At 45.0% G+C, this 24,200-nt stretch overlaps 1 protein-coding gene across 1 annotated transcript in view; it reads left to right on the plus strand.

The window, feature by feature from the left end:
- The window catches only part of YIF1A (Yip1 interacting factor homolog A, membrane trafficking protein), a 103,013-nt gene extending 97,695 nt beyond the window's left edge, over positions 1–5,318 (plus strand). The window contains exon 9 of the mRNA XM_069207923.1: positions 4,874–5,318. Coding sequence (XP_069064024.1) covers positions 4,874–5,038 — 165 coding nt within the window. The 3' untranslated portion in view covers positions 5,039–5,318. The remainder of the gene's footprint in view (positions 1–4,873) is intronic.
- Positions 5,319–24,200: the final 18,882 nt, after the last annotated feature.

Genomic DNA, 24,200 nt, shown 5'->3' on the forward strand with positions numbered 1-24,200 from the left:
TTAAGCATTTGTTGTACATACACATAGACAATAAATGAGGTACACACACTCAGAGACAAATCCAGCCAATAGGTTTTGTTATAGAAAAATCTTTTCTTAGTTTATTTTAAGAACCACAGGTTCAAATTTAACATGTAATATCTTGTTTGAAAGGTATTGCAGGTAAGTACATTAGGAACTTTGAATCATTTCAATTGCATGTATACTTTTCAAGTTATTCACAAATAGCTATTTTTAAAAGTGGACACAGTGCAATTTTCACAGTTCCTGGGGGAGGTAAGTATTTGTTAGTTTTACTAGGTAAGTAAGACACTTACAGGGTTCAGTTCTTGGTCCAAGGTAGCCCACCGTTGGGGGTTCAGAGCAACCCCAAAGTTACCACACCAGCAGCTCAGGGCCGGTCAGGTGCAGAGTTCAAAGTGGTGCCCAAAACGCATAGGCTTCAATGGAGAGAAGGGGGTGCCCCGGTTCCGGTCTGCTTGCAGGTAAGTACCCGCGTCTTCGGAGGGCAGACCAGGGGGGTTTTGTAGGGCACCGGGGGGGACACAAGCCCACACAGAAATTTCACCCTCAGCGGCGCGAGGGCGGCCGGGTGCAGTGTTAGAACAAGCGTCGGGTTCGCAATGTTAGTCGATGAGAGTTCAAGGGATCTCTTCAGCGCTGCAGGCAGGCCAGGGGGGGCTTCCTCGGGGAAACCTCCACTTGGGCAAGGGAGAGGGACTCCTGGGGGTCACTTCTGCAGTGAAAGTCCGGTCCTTCAGGTCCTGGGGGCTGCGGGTGCAGGGTCTTTTCCAGGCGTCAGGACTTAGGTTTCAGAGAGTCGCGGTCAGGGGAAGCCTCGGGATTCCCTCTGCAGGCGGCGCTGTGGGGGCTCAGGGGGGACAGGTTTTGGTACTCACAGTCGTAGAGTAGTCCAGGGGTCCTCCCTGAGGTGTTGGTTCTCCACCAGCCGAGTCGGGGTCGCCGGGTGCAGTGTTGCAAGTCTCACGCTTCTTGCGGGGAGTTGCAGGGTTCTTTAAAGCTGCTTCTTGAAACAAAGTTGCAGTCTTTTTGGAGCAGGTCCACTGTCCTCGGGAGTTTCTTGTCTTCGTCGAAGCAGGGCAGTCCTCAGAGGATTCAGAGGTCGCTGGTCCCTTTGGAAGGCGTCGCTGGAGCAGAGTTCTTTGGAAGGCAGGAGACAGGCCGGTGAGTTTCTGGAGCCAAGGCAGTTGTTGTCTTCTGGTCTTCCTCTGCAGGGGTTTTCAGCTAGGCAGTCCTTCTTGTTGTTGCAGGAATCTAAATTCTTAGGTTCAGGGGAGCCCTTAAATACTAAATTTAAGGGCGTGTTTAGTTCTGGGGGGTTAGTAGCCAATGGCTACTAGCCCTGAGGGTGGGTACACCCTCTTTGTGCCTCCTCCCAAGGGGAGGGGGTCACATTCCTATCCCTATTGGGGGAATCCTCCTTCTACAAGATGGAGGATTTCTAAAAGTCAGTCACCTCAGCTCAGGACACCTTAGGGGCTGTCCTGACTGGCCAGTGACTCCTCCTTGTTTTTCTCATTATCTCTCTTGGACTTGCCGCCAAAAGTGGGGGCTGGGTCCAGGAGGCGGGCATCTCCACTAGCTGGAGTGCCCTGAGGCATTGTAACACGAAGCTTGAGCCTTTGAAGCTCACTGCTAGGTGTTACAGTTCCTGCAGGGGGAGGTGTGAAGCACCTCCACCCAGAGCAGGCTTTGTTTCTGTCCTCAGAGAGCACAAAGGCTCTCACCGCATGAGGTCAGACACTCGTCTCTCAGCAGCAGGCTGGCACAGACCAGTCAGTCCTGCACTGAACAATTGGGTAAAATACAGAGGGTATCTCTAAGATGCCCTCTGTGTGCATTTTTTAATAAATCCAACACTGGCATCAGTGTGGGTTTATTATTCTGAGAAGTTTGATACTAAACTTCCCAGTATTCAGTGTAGCCATTATGGAGCTGTGGAGTTCGTTTTTGGCAGACTCCCAGCCCATATACTCTTATGGCTACCCTGTACTTACAATGTCTAAGGTTTTGCTTAGACACTGTAGGGGCACCTGTGGTATAGTGCCATGTCGACTTAGTCATTTTCTCCCATCAGCACACACAAGCTGGCAAGCAGTGTGTCTGTGCTGAGTGAGGGGTCCCTAGGGTGGCATAAGACATGCTGCAGCCCTTAGAGACCTTCCCTGGCATCAGGGCCCTTGGTACCAGGGGTACCAGTTACAAGGGACTTACCTAGGTGCCAGGGTTGTGCCAATTGTGGAAACAATGGTACATTTTAGGTGAAAGAACACTGGTGCTGGGGCCTGGTTAGCAGGGTCCCAGCACACTTCTCAGTCAAGTCAGCATCAGTATCAGGCAAAAAGTGGGGGGTAACTGCAACAGGGAGCCATTTCTTTACACCACTGAACACAAGTTATTACAAAACTTTTCTTCTAAACATACCATCACAGGTGCAGTTAAGGTCATGATTTGAATGGTGGAGCAGGTACAGTGGCACCGTAGCCAAAAGTTGACAGCTCCTCTAAACACCAAATGTTACTGTATTTTTCTACTAAACAGGCAGTCACAGTTGTGGTTATCCTGCAGTTAAAAGGGGCATGATTTGAATGGTGCATTGACACTTTACTAAATATACGTTACTATACTCTAATACAATGCCATATTAAATAAGGTACAAATTACAAGTTTGGAACCCTTGCATATTAATTCTACATACATCACAACATAAACAATTATTAATGGTTTATCTAATTTTAATTCCTTCGCTGCCAAGCCTTTTCCCCCTCAGGTGCCAGGCCTTTTTTTGGCTATTTGGGGCAGTTCGCGCTTAGGCCTTCTTATAACTTTTTGTCCACATAAGCTACCCACGCCAAATTTGCGTCCTTTTTTCCCCCCAACATCCTAGGGATTCTAGAGGTACCCAGAGTTTGTGGGTTCCCGTGAAGGAGACCAAGAAATTAGCCAAAATACAGCAATTGTTTTTTTCTTTAAAAAAAAAAAAAAAATGGAAATAAGGGCTGCAGAAGGCTTGTGGTTTTTTCCCTGAAAATGTCATCAGCAAAGGGTTTCTGGTGCTAAAATCACCACCTTCCCAGCTTTCAGGAACAGGCAGACTTGAATCAGAAAACCCAATTTTTCAACGCAGTTTTGGCGTTTTACTGGGACATACACCATTTTTATGACTTTTTGTGCTTTCAGCCTCCTTCCAGTTAGTGACAGAAATGGGTGTGAAACCAATGCTGGATCCCAGAAAGCTAAACATTTCTGAAAAGTAGACACAATTCTGAATTCAGCAAAGGGTCATTTGTGTATATCCTACGAGGGTTTCCTACAGAAAATAACAGCTGAAATTAAAAAATATTGAAATTGAGGTGAAAAAAACCAGCCATTTTTCTCCACGTTTTACTCTAACTTTTTCTTGCGATGTCAGATTTTTGAAAGCAATATACCTTTACGTCTGCTGGACTCTTCTGGTTGCGGGGATATATAGGGCTTGTAGGTTCATCAAGAACCCTAGGTACCCATAGCCAATAGATGAGCTGCACCTTGCAATGGGTTTTCATTTTTTACCGGGTATACAGCAATTCATTTGCTGAAATATAAAGATTGAAAAATAGGTATCAAGAAAACCTTTGTATTTCCAAAATGGGCACAAGATAAGGTGTTGAGAAGCAGTGGTTATTTGCACATCTCTGAAATCTGGGGTGCCCATACTAACATGTGAATTACAGGCCACTTCTCAAATAGACGTCTTTTGTACACACTGTCCGACATTTGGAAGGAAAACATGTAGAGAAAGTCTTTTGAAAGTGTTTTGCTATTCCGTGTTCCCCCAAGTCTCCCAATAAAAATGGTTCCTCACTTGCGTGTGTAGGCCTAATGCTCGTGACAGGAAACGCAACATGGACACATCACATTTTTACATTGAAATCTGGTGTGTTTTTTTGCAAAGTGCATAGCTGTGGATTTTGGCCTCTAGCTCAGCCGGCACCCAGGGAAACCTACCAAACCTACGCATTTTTGAAAACTAGACACTTAGGGCAGGGTTCTGCAAAGTCTCTCCTGGAGAGCCGGGTCCATGCCAGATGAGAAAAATGCTAATTTCTGAAACATCTTTTTTCTAAATGTGGCTATGCAAAAAATCTGGCATGGACCCCGTGGGCTGAATTCAGGACGAGCTGGTCTTATCCAGGCACTCGGGAACCATGTGCCTGGACAAGACCAGCTCACCCACGGCACCATAGGGGTTAAAACAAACAGTATAACCTTTTTCTAATATTTTTAATCCAGTTATTAAAATAGAAAGCCAAAGAAAAAACAAAGGCGAAATCTATTGGCTTCGCCAATGCTTCTTTTACACTGTTGCTGCTCTTGCTGTACCTAGTCAGTCAGAGAGCATACTGTACTGCCTTTGTGTACCTCTTCTGAATCTGCCGCAAAGTGCTGAAATATTTTAATTAATTTGTACCTAAAATACCAGTAGTTCAGTCTCTTCCACATTTTCTTTTTCGTTTTTTAAGCTTGGTATAGGTACCGCTGGACCAGGCATTTGCTAGTCATCCTTGGCACTGCGCAAAGGGAACAGTCCACGTTGGACTGCCAGTACACATTCTCTTTGTGCACGAATGTGAGCAGCTGAAGTGTTCTGACCTTTGCTGTACAGCACTGCAAGATGCCCTATCACCACAGATTCTTTTCTGTCCTTTATTTGAAGGAGGCTCGCTTTCCTCTTGTACATGCTCCCCTTGCTCTGTGAGGTCGGCTTGTGGCAGCTACTTTTTTCATGTCTGTTCCTTCGTCACTCTTCACCTGATTTGCAATGCAATGTCCAAAATGACTGATAATTCACAAACCTTTTTGTCTTTGTCAGGTCCGCTCCTTGAGGATGAAGATTCTCTCCACCATGACCGCAGATGGCATTGGTGCCAGTGGAAGCCACAACTCCAGAAACCGCCTTCGGATGTACATCACCTTGGCAGCAGCTGCCTTCCAACCCTTAATAATCTACTGGCTGACCTACCACCTCATCCGATGAGTGAGGCTAGCTGACAGTGGGAATGTTATGAGAGCTAGCCTGGCAGCAGAAAGATTTTTTCAGCTTTGCATTATGGCATATAGGGTTCTTGGACAGAAATGGAAGTGCCATGGGGAAGGTACAGCCATCCTACCGAAGCGGCAGAGGACTTCTTGCAAGATGAACCTAAGGCTTTGAGTGCAGGACCTGGTTAGGGATGTCCTGTTTTTCTACTTGTTTTCATTCCCCTTGTATTACTATATCATCATTGTGCAATAATACAGAGACTCTTTAATCGCAATCTGTTTATTTTTTTATAATGATTTCTTGGGGTTTCCTTCACAGAGGCTATTTGATGTTAGGATCTGCTTTTGGGACTAGTGCTTCTTACTTCCTGGATGACTGTCCATGTGCTTCAGCTTTCTCATATTTCTTCTTTGTGTGTTGATTCTTATTGTACCTCAGGAGAGAAAAGTGCACCTCAAAATATTGCTACGTCGCTCCAGTCTGCCTCTCTGTGGTGGGCTTTTTTCCATAGGGATGAGATGTCTGTAACCGTGCCTGTCGTGATTCTGGGGTATGTATTCTGGATTTTTTTTTTTTTTTATTTTTTTATTTTTTTAACAATTCGTTATTTCTTCAATGGGTAAATGTAAATGTGTACACCAGTCAGACTTTGCAACCTTGCAAATCAGTGACACAACACAAGAGCAACAGGAAGCACGAAGTAAACACAAAACCGAGGACCTGCTCACTTCTTGAAAGCAATGACCAAGAAGTTTCCACAACTAGATAATTGAAGCTCTGGTAAGGTAGGGCAGGAAAAACAAATAATGCAGTATGGATTATTCTGTAGTTCCACTCATGGGACGCAGGGGCAGAGAGGATAAGTTGCAATAAAGGAGTCCATGATTGTTAATTGAATGTGCCACAAGATTCCCACTTTTCCAAGGTGTATGGCAGCTTTAAATGTAAATAAAGAACATACGCCCATTCTTACAATACCCAGTCAGTGAAGGTCCAGTCCAACGTAAAGACCTTGTGCCCACTTTGCAGTCGCATAACTGTTGATTACTTTTGATAATCTCCGTCTTCTGCAAGCAAAGGGACCCATTTGGTCAAAAACCTATTGTTCATCATTGATCTTGTATATGACCGTTTTGCAGTTGGCTACCCCTGAGAACTTTGGCAACCAGATGTCAGGGGAGGCACTGTTTTCACAAGTGATGTAAAATTTGAGGTTGGCAGCGGCTACAGCTACAAATGTTGCAGTCTCCCTACTGCTGTGGCTAGTAAGTAGCCTTATGTTAGGACGTGAAGCATGGCTAAGTATTTGAATGGTGCACTAGAATCCATTAGTTTGTGACCTCTAGGCCCCTACGTTTCACCAGTAGAGTTGCATAAAGGGGTATGCCTAAACATTATGTGCAATAGAGCATAACTCTCTTAATCACATTTCCAACTTAGAGAGATGTGTGGCATAATATCCACCTGTGCCAAAGCTCAGTAGGAGTGGTTGTGGTGACCCACCTTAGACATTTTTAGGGGAGACCTGTGCCAGCCATGCATCACTTTGAAGTGCAGAAAGTCCAGCTTAATTTCCTTAACAAACCTGTGTGCTCCAGGTGACGCAATTCCCGAATTTCAGAAGGGTTCTCAACAATTGGACAGTTGGTGGTATTGTAAGGAGCGAGTGTCCTCCAGGGCAAGTTCAAGTTGGAGCTTATTGAAATCTGAGAGAACAATCGAGGCTCAATTTGTCTAGGTGCAAGACCCCCTTGGCAGACTGTGCCATCCAACAGTTTGGTTTGACGCCTATAAATAAACCCAAAGTCCTTCAGATGAAACCTCAAAGGTGTAATAGTGGTTTTACTTCTAGAATATGGTAATCAGGTTATCTAATGGTAGGGGGGTCCTTTTGTGTATGTAAACCAGCAGTATGTCTTCTGTCAACAGAGCAGTCTTTGTTCAGTATCAGCCCTAGTTCGGCAGAAAATGAATACCTGTAATAGCTGACGGGCCATATAGTATGAAATCATGTGAGGGACCTAGAGCCCACTGGTGGTAGCATTAGTCCACCTTTTCTTTAGTTTGCCAGGTTTGTTTTCCACTCCTTATATAAAGCTTAATATGAGTCCATTTGTGGTAGTGACGTGTTGTAAGTTAATATCTATAACGTTCTGAAGACCTGTTTGTATCTGGGAGCTACTGTGATGTTAACCGCCTGCATCCGACATCACATAGGCATGTTAAAGTTCTACTACTGTTTAAAGTTGTTCTTCGTATTAGTTATCAATGGAGTCCGGTTATCTTCAGCTATCTGATCAGGGTTCCTATTAATCGGCATTCCTAAATGTTAAGGCCTTAAGCTGCCCATTTCAAGGCCTACCGGCAAAGGGTAACCTTTTGGGTAATTCTGGACATAGTCTGCCTGAGTAGGATATTGCCAACTTTAACAAAAGACTTAACTTATTCACCCACTTTAGTAATGACCTTCATGCCTCCCGATATTCAGTCGTCAACCTTGTTTCCTGTCCGAAGTATTCGTTTAGTGATGGACAGAAAACTACTACAGCTGATATTCGTTTTCCGTGATCTGTGCATACAGCAGTTTTTGAAAATAAAGCCAGAGGGGAGGCACGTCCTTTCCAAAGTCTGGAAAGGGTAATCCCTTCCCATGCGGTTGAAGACCTTATCCACATGAAGCAAAAGGGCTAGGGTTTGTCACAAAGGTCATGAGGTGATTGTGGATGTGCAGGTAGGTATAGACCCAACTTACGATTTATGTATTAATGATGGTACTACCTTGCACTGTTTGTATGCCCACACTTTGGCCAGTATCTTTGTCACCATTTATTATAGAGATAGGTGGAAGCGTGAACAATTGCTCAGGTGTTTAACATCCTTAGAGATAATTGGTGACTGTTGGAGAATGAACCCAAGGTGCCAGGAGCCTCCATTTCTTTATATGCTCATAGAATAAGGGAGCAGGAGCAGCTTGCCCATCTGTCTTTACCTGGAGATTTGCAGGTAGGGAGATCGGATATTGCCTCTGCCATTTTCCTCCTCCTCCTCAAGCAGGACCTTGTATTTTGGGTTTAGGCTCAGATTCTGTAGGATTCAAATAAAGCCCTATGCTAATCGGCATCTAGTTTGTCCGCGTGTTCCAGTTCACAGAGGTTCTCCTGGTGACGTTCAAACGCCTCAGCTATGTCAAAGGGGCACAAAGAAGATTATAACTGCATTAGGTACAGAAGTTGTGGACATCAGTGATTCTCTCTGGCAGTTGCGCAGCTGACTACTAACCAGCATTTTTACCGTGTTAATAGTGCCTGTTTCAGCTCGGTCATATGTAAAGGCGCAGTCAGCAGGAACCTAGCGTCCATTGGCGAGGCGGTGGGCAAGGAGGTGCATTGTATTACTTATGTTTTTATGGTTCCTCCATTTATCTTATTATTTGTTTATCTGCATACATACACTCCACTTACATCTGTTGTCCAGTTTGGAATTTTTGAGGAATGTTTCTTGGATTTTTCTCCCCTTAATTCAGTTATAAAGAGCTTCCTCCCACCTGCCACTCCAAAATATAGGACCGCTCCGGGTTACATATTTTTGATCTGTATACTCCACATGGACCGGATCTGCCGATGGGCCCTTCTTCATATCTCGGTATTCATTTTCCTGCTCCGCGAGAAGGCCCTATTTTAGAACTTGGACCTACCGCCTGTGAGTCTGCGCACTCGGGATACCTATGACATGCTAATTCTCTAAATTCCTGAGCTAGAACTGATAAATGGGTCTCACACCGCCTCAAATTGGGCTGTACTGTATATAGTGCTGATGAGATCTTATCCATGCCCAGTAGCTCTAAAGCTTGAGTAAACAGTTCCGGTGTTCCAGCGGTTTGCTAAACCCCAGAGCGCAGTAATAGCCTTTCTAGCTGTACACAGCACTAGTTTGATAGATTTCTCTCTAGATGACAACAAGAGGGTATGTCTGAGGATTCGGAAAACCTAGAATTGTGTGACTGAGAAGTGTGGAATATCCGTGTCAGAACATTTTGTTAACGTTCTCTAGCACTTCCTGCCAGCACCTCTTTAACTTGTCAGAGGTATAATAGGACCAGTAGGATGGCCAAATTACCCCAGAAGTCTGTTGATTTGGAGGTATTCCAGGTGTGGCATAGTGCGCAGTATTAATTCTAGTGCAACGTTGCTTTTATCACTCCTTTCCCTCTTAGTCCGATACACTTATTCTATTGAAAGCACCAGCCTGGTCAATGGTGAGGGCATGGAGATGAAACTTTTGTTATTGCTACTTTTTCTCCACTAAATGTGACTCAAGTATCGGAGGAGGAATGCGCATATGTTTCATATCTCAGATTCCTTATATTTATTTTGAAACCAGAGGTTTGAACAAATGTGTGGTGGTCTCCTAGCACAGCTGATATTGACCTGAAGGTCAACAAGCACGGCAAAAACATCCTGAATATAGTAAGATTTTGTGTTCTTGCTAGCCTATCTTTAACTCTTGGATCATCTCTAACTAGATGTAGCACAAAAAGAATCTGTGACCCTGCTTCATAACCCTCAGCATTTCAAATGCAATTGTTAGCCCCATTCGTCCCTAGCTTTAGGATTCATATTCCTCCATTGGGTACACGTTTTAAAGTTGGGGCCAATACTGTGGCCATCCAGAAGTCTCAGAAAAGACGAATTCACGGAGACTGTCTTTTCTGCATCAAGTGACTGCAGCAAGGCTATTTCCTTGGTTTGCTTAGTGTTATCTTGTACTTGTAGTACGTTTGTTGTCTGGTATCCCAGTCTGGTATAAACCTGGTTTGATCAGGATCTATCCGCCCTTGCATGTGTGGGTCAAGGCGTCTTGCTTAATGTTCTGGTGAAAAGTTTTGCATCTACATTCTGTAGGGCGATTGATCTAAATGATGCACTGCTAACAGGCCTCTTCCCATGTGTAGGAGTCAGTTATTACTGCCTCTTTCATAGAATGCATAGGGAATCCTGATCTACATAAGAGTTAGAGGCACGCTAATAACAGGCTATATAAGGTCAAAATGTCATAAATCATCGAGGTGAAGTTGTTGCGACTTGGAGCTTTAGCAACTTCAGGGCTAGAAATTCCCGAGATCACTTCCTCTCCCATAATAGCTGCATCTAGACTGTTAGGTATTGTGTAAGTGTCTGTACTGCAGGTATGTTTCTATTGCGTGCTTTGGGGGTGTTTATCACAGTGTAGAGATGCTTATAAATCTGTCATAATTCTTTGACAGTATATCTGCTCTCAGTTTCACTCTGAAGTCTGTAATCTCCGCAATTCTAGCTTTGTTCATTTTTGCTCAAAGTAAAATTGCTAGTAGTTTACTCGCCTGCCTTATTACCACCTTTATAGTTCTTTATACAGAGCAGTGTATATTCAGCCCTGTCCACGTTCAAATCCTTAAACTGTAATCTGCTTGCTGACCGCTTATTTCCTACACATTGGACTTCTGTTTTCGTGATTATTTTCAAATCTCTCACCTTCTCTGTTTCCACTCTCCTCTCCCTTTATTTTACTTTGCAACAGGGCATGCACCATACTCGCCATCTAAGTCTTATCCATCGTTTTAAATTTCACAAATGGATTGCCACCTCCTTGATCAAGCCACTTCCAAGGACCTTATGTGTTAGAACATGCACTCTAAGAAAGGTCACCGCACATTTTTCAGGGCAATTGTAGGTGCTAATGGGTGGGGCCTCTTGGAGGAATAAGACGACTGCAACTGACCACTGTCACTAAGGGGCATATTAAGAGCCCCTAGCGCCACTGCAGCGTCAATTTTAGTGACTGCACCGTATTTCGAAGGTGGAGTTAAGACCGTTTTTGTGGCCTAATACCACCTTGTAAATACGGCCCCTTCACACACAGCACTTTGCGTGGAAGGGGCATGCAATGGGTGTTGCTATGGGTTTGCCACAGCAACACCCATTGCATTTTGATGCTGTCCCAGATTTACGAGTTTTCATAAACCTGAGGCAGCGCCAAAATCTAACGCCACCCCAGTGGTAGCATTTGCATGGCGCAATGAGAAAAAATGCTTTCATTTCTCCTCATTTTTTTTTTTTTTTTTACGCATCCCCCCCCCGTGATAAGTTGTGCTTTATAAAAGCTGATTGATTGGTATATACATGTAAGGTACACAATGGAGATGGAGTGGGAGAAGGAAAGGTATAGCACATCTTCCTCATTAAAAACAAATGGCAAAATATAGCAATAGGAGTAAATCAAAATCATTACTGGAGGATTCTTGAGCATGGAGTGTGGGTCCACAAAGAACAATAGAACCTTCACATTACTAACAGCAGATTCATCAACAGGAGCTTGAGCATCCTTACTAAGAGTGTGTTTTATTTCATCATCCTAATACAATCTTTCATTATCAACAATCTCTCTCATATCAGAAGTAATGGAATCCTCGAAGAAGGCGTTATCTGGTTCTGCAAAGGAATTGGACTCTTTACTCTCACTCTGGGCAACCCTCCTTATGATCCAGCATTTTCCATCCTTTGTGATGATGATTGTTCTGTTTATTCTAATAAGTTTGATAGAAGTTCTATTCTCAACTCTAACAGGTAGTCTTATTTTTTAACCATATTACCTATTCATATTACAAAATGTTTAACTGTGTTCAGTGTCATGATGCCATTAACTGTATATTGATAAAACTCAACCTCTGATCTCATTTTGCCCAAGTCAAACTCTTCACTCTTTGGCTGACAAACGGGCAAATGCTTGAGGCAGGAAGCCTTCACCTGATTAATTGGAAAGGGCTAATGCCAGTTACAGAGTATGGAGAGATACGTTATGACCACAACCTCTTCCTGATGGTCTGGAACAAAGATTTGTGGTTTTGGAAAGCAATGTGTACCCTATCTTTAAGTTGGCTAGAAAATACTCCATAAAGCCATCGCAATGGCGTTCAGAAAATGCTGTTGTCTTCTGTTAACTTGGGCAATTGAAGGAACTTTGGCATCCCACAGGACGTAAATAGCTCATGATTGTTTGTGACTATTATCTCTGGGAATCCCTCTTCACTGAAAAATTCTTTACGGAATTCTTGCACTTCCAACGTAATGGCTCTTTTAACAAACTTGATCTCTGGCCATTTAGAAAAGTGGTGTTCGATGGCATGTGTGGCTGTAGATAAACATGCTCTGCATATCTCCTGCCATCTAGTGTTGGTTTCAAAGTGTTACAAGTTATTTTTCTTTGAAGAAGCATTTGTAAGTCACAGGATCGAGTGACTCCTACTCGGTGCTACTGCGCACTCCAGAATACAAACCCATTAACCACTCTTAACTTATCAGAAATGTGGGTGAAATAATGTAAGGGGCCTTCAAATTTCCTGTTTGGTAGCCACCCTTTACAAGTGTTTTCTCACAAGTTGGAGTACTTGGTGCCTTCTGATTGCCATAACTGTTAGCCATTCCTTTCCACACAGCACATATGTCCTTCCCACCCATCAATTCATCAAATTCATAATCATTTGGTTTTTCAGCTTCGCTCCAGGGAAAATGTAAATGCGAAAGGCAATCGCATGGTTGGCCATTCTTCCCAGGTACATGTGCAACCCCAAAACAATACCTTTAACTAGAACATGGTTATGCGGGGTGTGGAGCTTAGACCACCACCAGGAAACAAAATTACGAACCAGTGGTTTGTGATAGGTTTGGAGTATGAACTTGTCACCTTGTACAAAGTGCCTTAAATGTTTAGTGGCCCAACATTATCCATTTGCCTGTTTTTATTTCTCCGTCTCTTTGGGTGTTCTTGAGGGATATCCCACCATCTGTTAATTTTTACCAGATTACTGTTGCGAACTGACCCAACCTATAAGCACTTGTGATTAACTGGGATTACACCACTTTCCTGAGAGAGAGAGAGAGAGAGAGGGAGGGGGAGGGGGGAGAGGAGAGGGTGTTTTATCATAATACTTGGCGTCCCAGGGAAGGGCATTAGTTATTTATTGCATGGTTCAAGCACATCACTAATAGTCTTGATAAGAAATTACTTGCCACCTATGCAGCAAGCATTTTAAAAACGGCTCACTTTGGTATATACAGACCATGTTAACAGGATTACTGTTCAAAGCTAGGGCAATGGTAGCAATACTTGTATTGCAGTAATGGACATCAGCAGTTGATATGAAGCCTAATGTTCCTGGCATGCTGTCCCACCACCGAAAGGAATAGAAGTGTCCACTTTTCTTGGAAAGGACACTGGGGAGAGGTGTTTAGGTACAGTTACTGGAGTTCCACTAGTCTAGTAGCTACTGGACTAGCTATAGGAGGGTAGTGGCTGGGTATGGTGCCAGTACTCGCTGATACACAAAGTGATGGGAGGAATGATTACAAATAGTCCAACCACTGGCAGTCGCTCAGAGTACCATTCCAACCCTTTGTTTTACACCCACTGTGCCACTCTACACAGAGGCCACCTTATGCATATCATTACTGGCCCTGCTGTTCTCAGGAGCAGTTCATCGTGAACTGCAAAGTGAGGTTCCCTTGAGTAGGGAAACCCAAGGAACATCAGACCACATTCTGCCTTGCTGGTGAGGTTTATCTTGGATCCAGTGGCACTGTGAGCAATGGATCTATATCTGGGCATACATTTGGGAAGTAAATAAAACACACAAAAGCCACTAGCAATCTCCCCAGTTACAAGAAGTCGTGGGGGGCGGCAGCAGTACATAAGAGGTTCCTAACAGTCGAGTTTCTAATATGAAGGCACACATGGGGATGGGGATGCTAATGGTGCAAGATATGCAAGAACAAAGACTATGCAAGTCCTGGCGCAGAGATCAAGGGTTCAAATGCTAAGTTCTTAAACGGTAATCAGAAAAGTGCCAACAAAGGATTTACTTGAAAACAAATGTTTTCAAAGAAGTTTTGTTCACAATATTTACTCGGACTGTAGTAGAGATGTTTTTCAACAAATGATGATGTCCAAAATACCCACTTTCTAACAATGTCAGAGACTGTAAAACACTTTTTTCAAACTACAAGACTCGTCACAATATTATGGTTTTTCAAAAGAAAGTTAGATTATACGTAGACGTCTCGGTTGTAATACATCAGTGAGATTACCTACAGGACTGTCTTTTGAGTGAGAACGAAGGGCCCCAAAAATATTTCAGGTGTTTAACTGCTGAATGTGGTGTTATAGAACAAAGTATATTTGGAAATTTTTACACCAAGTTAGCAAACTCTCGGAGGGCAAATGTCTTTTGGTAGTAGTACTGATAACATCTTCCTGTCTTCAGCATTCCTGAAAGTTAAAGCCACGTTCTGACCAACTCCTGGGCAGTACAGGGAGTGCAGAATTATTAGGCAAATGAGTATTTTGACCACATCATCCTCTTTATGCATGTTGTCTTACTCCAAGCTGTATAGGCTCGAAAGCCTACTACCAATTAAGCATATTAGGTGATGTGCATCTCTGTAATGAGAAGGGGTGTGGTCTAATGACATCACCACCCTATATCAGGTGTGCATAATTATTAGGCAACTTCCTTTCCTTTGGCAAAATGGGTCAAAAGAAGGACTTGACAGGCTCAGAAAATTCAAAAATAGTGAGATATCTTGCAGAGGGATGCAGCACTCTTAAAATTGCAAAGCTTCTGAAGCGTGATCATCGAACAATCAAGCGTTTCATTCAAAATAGTCAACAGGGTCGCAAGAAGCGTGTGGAAAAACTAAGGCGCAAAATAACTGCCCATGAACTGAGAAAAGTCAAGCGTGCAGCTGCCACGATGCCACTTGCTACCAGTTTGGCCATATTTCAGAGCTGCAACATCACTGGAGTGCCCAAAAGCACAAGGTGTGCAATACTCAGAGACATGGCCAAGGTAAGAAAGGCTGAAAGACGACCACCACTGAACAAGACACACAAGCTGAAACGTCAAGACTGGGCCAAGAAATATCTCAAGACTGATTTTCTAAGGTTTTATGGACTGATGAAATGAGAGTGAGTCTTGATAGGCCAGATGGATGGGCCCGTGGCTGGATTGGTAAAGGGCAGAGAGCTCCAGTCCGACTCAGACGCCAGCAAGGTGGAGGTGGAGTACTGGTTTGGGCTGGTATCATCAAAGATGAGCTTGTGGGGCCTTTTCGGGTTGAGGATGGAGTCAAGCTCAACTCCCAGTCCTACTGCCAGTTCCTGGTAGACACCTTCTTCAAGCAGTGGTACAGGAAGAAGTCTGCATCCTTCAAGAAAAACATGATTTTCATGCAGGACAATGCTCCATCACACGCGTCCAAGTACTCCACAGCGTGGCTGGCAAGAAAGGGTATAAAAGAAGGAAATCTAATGACATGGCCTCCTTGTTCACCTGATCTGAACCCCATTGAGAACCTGTGGTCCATCATCAAATGTGAGATTTACAAGGAGGGAAAACAGTACACCTCTCTGAACAGTGTCAGGGAGGCTGTGGTTGCTGCTGCACGCAATGTTGATGGTGAACAGATCAAAACACTGACAGAATCCATGGATGGCAGGCTTTTGAGTGTCCTTGCAAAGAAAGGTGGCTATATTGGTCACTGATTTGTTTTTGTTTTGTTTTTGAATGTCAGACATGTATATTTGTGAATGTTGAGATGTTATATTGGTTTCACTGGTAATAATAAATAATTGAAATGGGTATATATTTGTTTTTTGTTAAGTTGCCTAATAATTATGCACAGTAATAGTCACCTGCACACACAGATATCCCCCTAACATAGCTAAAACTAAAAACAAACTAAAAACTACTTCCAAAAATATTCAGCTTTGATATTAATGAGTTTTTTGGGTTCATTGAGAACATGGTTGTTGTTCAATAATAAAATTAATCCTCAAAAATACAACTTGCCTAATAATTCTGCACTCCCTGTATATTAGAGGTGCTAGCCTGTCTTTGGTCTCTAATTCCCAGGTGTCCTGCTAAGGGTACCTCAGAGGTTGCCTGCAATAGAAACGTTCTGTGCATCAGAGGAACTACAAGTTTTTTTGTTGTTTGTGTGGGTTTTTTTTTTTTTTTTTGGTGTGTGTGTGTGTTTGATGGTGCCGGGCTCATAGTAGGCACTCACTACATTTTTCCATCCTCCTGTGCCACTTTGTGTTTCCAGACTAATCTAGTAGAGACCTTCTGCAGGCAACCTTAAGAAGATCCACAAGCATTGGGCACTCTCCCTGTGCCTTACAAAATTCCTCCCAGGACAGACCATCTGGGTGGGGATGAGACCCATCACAAGTGCCTCCTCGTAGGCTTCCCTGTAGAGTGGTTCCCCATCTCATTAGAAGGCTGGTTTACAGTCTTTCACCTGGTTAGCACAGCTGATTAAGTCCAGGCAGTATAGGCCTCAGAGCCTTGTGCAAGACTAGGTTTACCAAGCTCATTCCTGAGGAAGCACTCGGCATCCGATTTCTCTTAGTCCCATGTCGATCATAGACTTCTGGTCATTCAACTCTACCTTCACTCTGGCAAGAGGGGTTTCCATGACATCGCCTCTAGCTACCAGGCCATAATCCTCAGACAAGGACTGTTCTCTGTGTTTGAGGTATTTCCACTCAACCATAGTCCTGTAGGTGCCAGTATCAGACATGGCAGGAACCTTCTTCTTCCCATTGATAACACATATACTCCCTTGAATTTGGGTGGCAGGCTTAAGGGTCTCTGAGTCAGTCACCAGAGACCTGGGGAATAAAGTAAAACTCTGTTGGGCCTCCTTTTATGTGCGCCGCTCACTGAAAACGCCCCTACATTTTTCACTGGGTAGTCTTTCTTTGTGTCCCTCTCAATGACACTTAAGGCACTCCTGTACCCTGGAAGTGAAAGAAACCTCCTTACCTTCCTCCCCTTCTGGTGCTAACTAGAGATAACGTTCCTCTGGACTTCTGTCCTGGCTGGAAGCCATTTGAACTATTCTGGCCCGTGCCCACTGTTTTATGGCAAGGCTGCTAGGAGTACTCCTCTTCCTCGAGCTTGGAACTGTGTTCCTACCCCTTGTTCACTCTATTTGCAAGCCACTTGCCAGCCAACATTGCACGTTTTTTGGATTTTTCTCAGTATGGTCAGACAAGTGCTGTCTGAGGGAGTTACAGCACTCTTCATTGAGTTGCTCTGCTATTGCTAAATGATTTAGAGCTGGTAATCATTTATTTCCATCTCTTACCTACTCACTCAAATCACATACTAGGTCGTGGATCCAGTTCTCCAAATGGAGCTCCATCTGCCTTCTTGTACTCACGGTACCTCCGTAAATGTTGGACTGGCTTCAACCCAATCTTTCTAATTGGAGCATTTTTTATGCACTCACATTGTTATTATCTAGCATCCGTTCAGTGACGTTAGTCCCTTCCGAAGGGAGGCAATTAAACAGAGTTGCTGCCCTGGACTGATCATTCAGACTGCACGGGAGATACATGTGCATCAGTTCCTTTGGTACCTTTGTGATAGATTCCTTGCATGGGGATGCTTGCTATCCCCATAGCTGACCTTTTTCTCAGCTGATACCCTGGACCATCCATTACTTCTCCAATTCTCGATCACTCTCTTGCTGCTGCCCTTCCAAACTCCCATTTCGTCCTCTTCCAGGCTCTTTACCTCTCCTTTAAGGCCCACTCTTCCTGTCTATACCCTTGCCAACTTTCATCTGCTTGGTGGGCCATCCTTATCTTCCCCCTCTCAGATTCCCTTGCCTTCACCTCTGCTTTGCCCTTAGCTTCCTGGAGTTTCAAGGTCTCTGCTAGGTTGATCTCTTCCAGAAACTGAACCCTCTTCAGGGTAATTGGTAATCCTAAAAATGGGGGGAGGTAAAATTATAGGGGAAGATCTAGGGGAAAACCTAGAGGCAAGGCTTGGGGAAACCCTAGGAGCAGATTTAGAGCAAGCTGTAGGGGCTTTCAGGGCCAATAATAAAAGTGGTCTCTGAGTTTCCTACCACCTCCTCACCCTGTCCTGCAATGGCCTCTCCAGCAAAACATGTCCTTATGTGGCTAACCAAGTGTTCTCTGTCCTTCTAGCTAAGGGCCTTCAAACCGTGTCAGCACATACTTGCTTTATTTCCTCTATGATCAGGTACTGAAATTCAGATTCCTCCCCAGTGTTGTCTGCCATTTTATGTATAGCTTAGGAGTATTTACTGGATTTATCAGATGCTATACGGGTCCAGTGAATCTGGGGTCTAGTAATCCAGCACTGCTTGCCAATCAATGTCACTGCTGAGTGCCCTAGTGCCCCCTGGTAACCAACAGTCACTGTCTCCTGTCGAATCAATTGGAATTGCTCACCACTCATGTTCTGGCACCACATTACTATTTGACCTCAAACTGGAAAACCACGTACTCCTCTCCAGCACTTGAATCTCTCACGAAAGCGAGATCGAGCGGTGCAGGGCTTATTCAAGAAGAAATGGATTATGCATTCCATAATACCAGGTTTAAAATCAGTGCCTAGTCAGTGCTATACTTTATAAAAGAAAAGTAATTTAATACACACAAGAAAATTAACAGTGCGCATTAGAATATACCCACTATGTTGTGCAGGGTTACTCTTTAGAACTCAAACAGTATCAATACTTGTATTGCAATGATTTGGCTTCAGCAGTTGATCTGAAGTCACATGTTTCTGGTACACACACACACACACACACGCCCACACCATTGCAGAAGTGCCTACCATTACTTGGATATCTCTGGTGGAGGTAGGGGTCCAGACACAGTTACAGAAGTGCCATTAGTTCAATAGCCACTGAGCTAGCTGTCAGTTTAGTTTCTTATCAATGCCTGGCCTCATTGACCCTCATGTGATGATAATGGGTGTGTCTGTACCTCAGAGCCCACTGGTCAGTCTAGAGTTACTTACAGCAGGTAACCCTGCAGAGGTGGTATTGCCTCCTACTGATTTCGGACAAGGAAGGACTACGAAAAGTCCGGAGTCACTCTTCCAAAACCATAGATGGCAACTGGAAGCACCCTGAGGCTACCACAACACAGGGTGAGGGGAGCTTTGGAGAGAGGGGGGGCATAGGAGATGAAGCAGTCTCAGATTCAGTGACTGGAAGGAGCTTCACCCATTCTCCTTGTTAATGCGCTTATCATTATTCTTGAGCAGCTGCCTGGAATCTCACTGTGCTTTAAAGTGGTTGTCGTTCTATAGGTTGCCCTTGTGATTCTTATTGTTACCACTGCTTGCAGAAGCTTGAGGTGGGTGTGTTTTGATTTGATTGGTACTAAGTTGCTGTCACATTGACCACCAAGTCTCAAAACTCAGTCTTGCTTGAATCATTTGAGCTCAGGCGCTGACTTACCCAGGCAGCTAAGAGCTCTAGTCTGACAGTGAAGCGAGTGTAGGCATGCTTCAGGCCAGAGCAGCAACCGCATGACATGGAGGCATTATCTGTGATCTGTATCATAACATCCAAAAGTGCTTGATTTTGACTCACAATGAATTGTCACAGATAAGGCGGACATATCACACATAAGCACAATAGAAACCTATAAATGTTCCACATAAGTATTCTGCACCTGTAGTTACCAGCACGGGGATGACTGGCACCCCATTAGAGAGTCTCACTAAACACTGATAGGAGCGAATAATTCTACAAAGACTAGGGAGAAGCATATGTACCTGGAATGCCTAGCAGCACAAATACCAGCTCAGTTTACATTAAAGCCAATGCCTTACCAATCCATAGTTCCCCCAGTGAAAACAGTTGCTCAACAACAAATATGCCATACAATTTAGAGACAATAAGATCCTAGGTAAGGCAGACTGCACATACTTTGGCAAATGGAAGCTGGTATGCAACCCTTCCCAAAGGGTACTGTTATTAATGCGGTCTCTAGTTGGCAGTCAGTTTGCACTCTGCCCAAGTAGGGACCCTCGGTAAGGGAGTCACATTCCTAAGATAACCCCTGCTCACCCCCTTGGTATGAGCAGTCAAGCCTATCTCGGAGGCAATATGTTAAGTGTTTGTACCCACAAACGGTGAAAACACTGCAAATGGACACCACACCAGTTTAGAGAAATCGCTAATATTTATCTAAGTAAAACAAGACCAAAACAACACAAATCCAACATACACAAGCAAAGATATGAATTTTAAAATATTAAATCCCAATAAAGCACCTAGAAACAAACTAGTTCCAACTGGTGCTATCACAGTTGTTTCCAACAGCCTGCCATTCGCGAGGGAGTCCGCCAGTCACTGAGTCGCAAGGTACGGTACCTTAGAAATGAGGCAGAGTCAAAGACGTGGCATGGAGTTGGTGAGGTGTTGCTGGAGCCGGTGTGGTGTCCGTTCCATACTGCTTTGCAGGAGGTGAGCTATCCGTTCCTTACTGCTACGTAGGGAAGGTGAGGTGTCTGTTCCTTGACGGAGGCAGCAGAGGTGAGGTGGCAGCGAGCGGTGGTTCGTTATGATCCAGCAGATTTGGTGAGTCCGGCAGGACAAAGCGCGATGGGGGCAACCTCTTGGGATTGTGGTCACACCACTGTATCACAGGCACTGCAGCGGAGTCGGATGTCACGGACATCAGTGGCACAGCACTCAGGACTTACAATGTTGCAGTACTTCAGAGGTGCTGCAGTGGTGTTGGGCCTGCTGTGTTGGTCACGGTCTTCGCACTTCAGTCGGGACCATGGCTCCGGGTGCAGACAGCGGCATGGAGTCTGGCTGCGTCACCCGTTTTGGAGTCATCGGGAGTCGATGTGCTTGCCTCTTCTTGTTAAATGCCAGAGGTCACTCCCAAGGGGCACGGAACTGAAGTGGGCACCTATTGGCAAGTTGGGGTCCTCTGCAAGACAGCCCAGGGGTTGACATCTTTGATGTCCCTGAGACTTCTTAACAGGGGGCAAGCTCAGTCCAAGCCCTTGGAAAAGCTTCACAAACAGGATACACAGCAAAGTCCAGTCTTTGTCCTCTCCAAAGCAGAAGCAGCAACTGCAGGCCAAACCAGCAAAGCACACACAGCAAAGGGGCAGCACTCCTCCTCACAGCTCTTCTCCTTGCCGGTATCCTCTTCATCCAGCAGTGTTCTAAAAGTCTGGGGTATTGGGTCCAATACTTATACTCATTTCTGCCTTTGAAGTAGGCAAACTTCAAAGGAAAGTCTTTGTAGTGCACAAGACCCTACCTTTCCTGCCCTGGTCACAGACACACTCTAGGGATTTAGAGACTGCATTATCTAAGAGACTGGTACAGCCCTATTCAGGTGCAAGTGTCTGCTCCTCCCACCACTCTAGCCCAGGAAAACCCAGCAGGATAATCAGGGCAAACCACAGCTCCCTTTGTGTGACTGTCTAGAGTGAATTCACAAACAGCCTAACTGTCATCCTTACCCAGAAGTGTATTCCACAGCCAGGCAGAGACACAGAACGGTTGAGCAAGAAAATGCCCACTTTCTAAAAGTGGCATTTTAAAATACACAAGATAAAAAACACTTTCACTAAAATATGTATTTTTAAATTGTGAGGTGAGACCCAAAGCTCCATAACTCGGTTTGCTCCCAATGGGAAATTGCCTTGAAAAATCTCTTAAGTGTACTCTCCATGTTAACCTATGGGAGAGCTGGGCCTTGCAATAGTGAAAAACAAACTGGGCAGTAGTTCACTATCGGGACATGTAAAACACACCAGTAAGTGGTCTATTTTTTAAAAATACATTGCTCCCTGCCCATGGGGCTACATGGGGCCTACATTAGGGGTGATTTACATGTACTAAAAGGGAAGATTTTGGGCCTGACAAGTGGATGCACATGCCAGGTCGACATAGCAGTTTAAAACTGCGCACACAAAGCACTACAATGGCAGGTCTGAGACATGTTCACAGGGCTATTCCTGTTGGTGGCACAATCAGTGCTGCAGACCCACTAGTAGATTTTGATTTACAGGCCGTGGGCACATATGGTGCACTATACTAGTGACTTACCAGTAAATCAAATATGCCAATCATGGATAACCAGTCATAATAACAATTTACACAGGGAGCACATGCACTCTAGCACTGATCAGCCGTGTTAAAGTGCCCAGAGTACCAAAACCAGCAAAATGAAATCCAGCACATAGTCAACAATAGAAGAGGCAAAGGCAAAAAGAAAGGGACATCCATGCCAAGGATGCCAGGTATATCAGGTACAGATACCTTTGAGTATAAATTAATGTTGCCTTCACTGTTTGTATACCACAGCCTCGGTATAAAGGGCAGTAGTCCCTCTCAGTAAAACAGGCGTACACTTTAGAGCTTGTCTCCAAGGTTGAAGGGGCTAGCAAAGTCTCAATCTAGGTAAAGATGCAGATGCTCAGTGGACACGTGATTGTCATGTTCCCAGAGATAAAAATGAAAAATCCTACTGCAACATTCAGGTCAAAATGAAATATACAGCACTAGGAACTATCTATTGTTTGCTCATTCCTTGTAGTATGGGAAGTCCTTGAGTGTCGTCAGTCTCCCTTATTCTCTGCTGCCCCCAGCCCGTTGCACAATTATTCATCCATCTCAGTCTGGTCAGGGGAATCCCATAGCGCCTGTCATAGTATTCCAAGATATCAAGTCATCCGCCACCCTCTCATTCCTGTGGGTTCTCCGCATATGTGCCTCCTCAGCACCAGCCCACTCCTGCTTGTCCTTTCTCGAATCTCTCTGACCTGAGAGAGACATCTAGTTGCAGATTCCTTATCTTAAAATTCCTCCCAGGTGGCAGTCTGGATCCAGAAATTCATCTTGAAGAGTCCCCCTGCGTGCCGTTAGGTGGCATTGATCAGCTTCACGTCCGTTGGCTGTGTCGTCCACGCCGGATATGATGTTGCGGGTCTCATATATTGGCACCACCCCCAAATGGTAACACCAGTTCTTTTCTTTCCGTGCCAGCCAGCGCTAAGCCGAAGAAAAAGTACCCCTCAGTCACTGGTCTTTTTTCGACTTTTGTCGAAGCTGTTTGAGTGTTTACCACTCCTGGTGCATCAAGGGATGTCTTCTCGAAAGACTGGGTTCAAGCCCTGCAGATCCTGCCATCGTGACTGATCCGCACCTCATGTGCCTTTGGTGTCTGGAGCGTGATCACGACTTGAAGTTGTGCTCCAAGTACTGGGCCATGAATCCGAAGGCCTTGAGGGAGCGGTCTCTAAAGCTGATGGTAGCCTGGGCTTGGCTCTGCGTAAGTCCCGATCTACATCTAGAGGAAGGTCTCTGGATCGTTCGAGGAGCCCCCGATCTTCTTTGTCCTACTCTAAGTCCCTGGGACGTTCGAGTAAGTTGAGGCATAAGAATGTGAAACTTTCTTCGACTTCACCTAGTTTGTCAGCTGACGAGTCAAGGGAGCAGGAGCGTCTTCAGTCGAGGGCTCCGTCTGCGGAGCCATCGTCTCCGCCAACTTTGTGCTTTACAGAGTTTCCGGGAGCCGGAGTGACACCTGCTTATCTTAGAGTTTTGAGGCCATGCACCTCATTTTTGGGCAGTCTGACTCCACTGGCATGCCTTTGGGCCCCCATGGCGTCAGAAGGGCCCCCTTAAAGTTCTGCACCGGTGGCTTTGGCCAGGTATCCATTCCTGGATCTGAATTGGTGCCAGTCGTGCCACTTCGACATTCCCCGGCACTGGTTCTGGCACCACCTGTGCACCTGGATGGCGCCACCCCCTCCCCCATTTCCAACCCCAACTCTGAGCCGGATTGGGGGGATTGTATGACACTGACTTTGGCGCTTGTAAGGACCTTGACCCTTGTGTCGGATACTGAGCATTATTACTATCGGCTAGGTTATGGTAGGAGTGGAGGGGTGGCTGGACACTCTAGAACACCAGCTCTAAGACCCCATGGGCTGGCGTACGGACCTGGGTGAAGCCAGTGGCCTGGACTCCTCCCCAGAATACTAGCATGCTCTCTCTCCCTTCTGTGGTTACAGAGGAGGGAACTTCATATTCAGTGGTGGTGTGGAGTGTAGCTGAGGTCCTGGACCTCGAGCTGGCTTCTGTGGCAGTCAGGACTAACCTCCTGACAGAGGTGCTTCAGCCTGGGGCTTTCTCCTCCGAATTACTGCTCACCTACAATGAAGCCCCTACCGATGTCCTATTGGGTGCCTGGTCCAAACCCAGCACAGGCGCTTCCGTGAACAGGACAATTGCCCACGGCCATCGCCCTGCACCGG

Source organism: Pleurodeles waltl, chromosome 9 (genome assembly GCF_031143425.1).
Source record: "Pleurodeles waltl isolate 20211129_DDA chromosome 9, aPleWal1.hap1.20221129, whole genome shotgun sequence".
In the NCBI taxonomy this organism is placed as follows: domain Eukaryota; kingdom Metazoa; phylum Chordata; class Amphibia; order Caudata; family Salamandridae; genus Pleurodeles; species Pleurodeles waltl.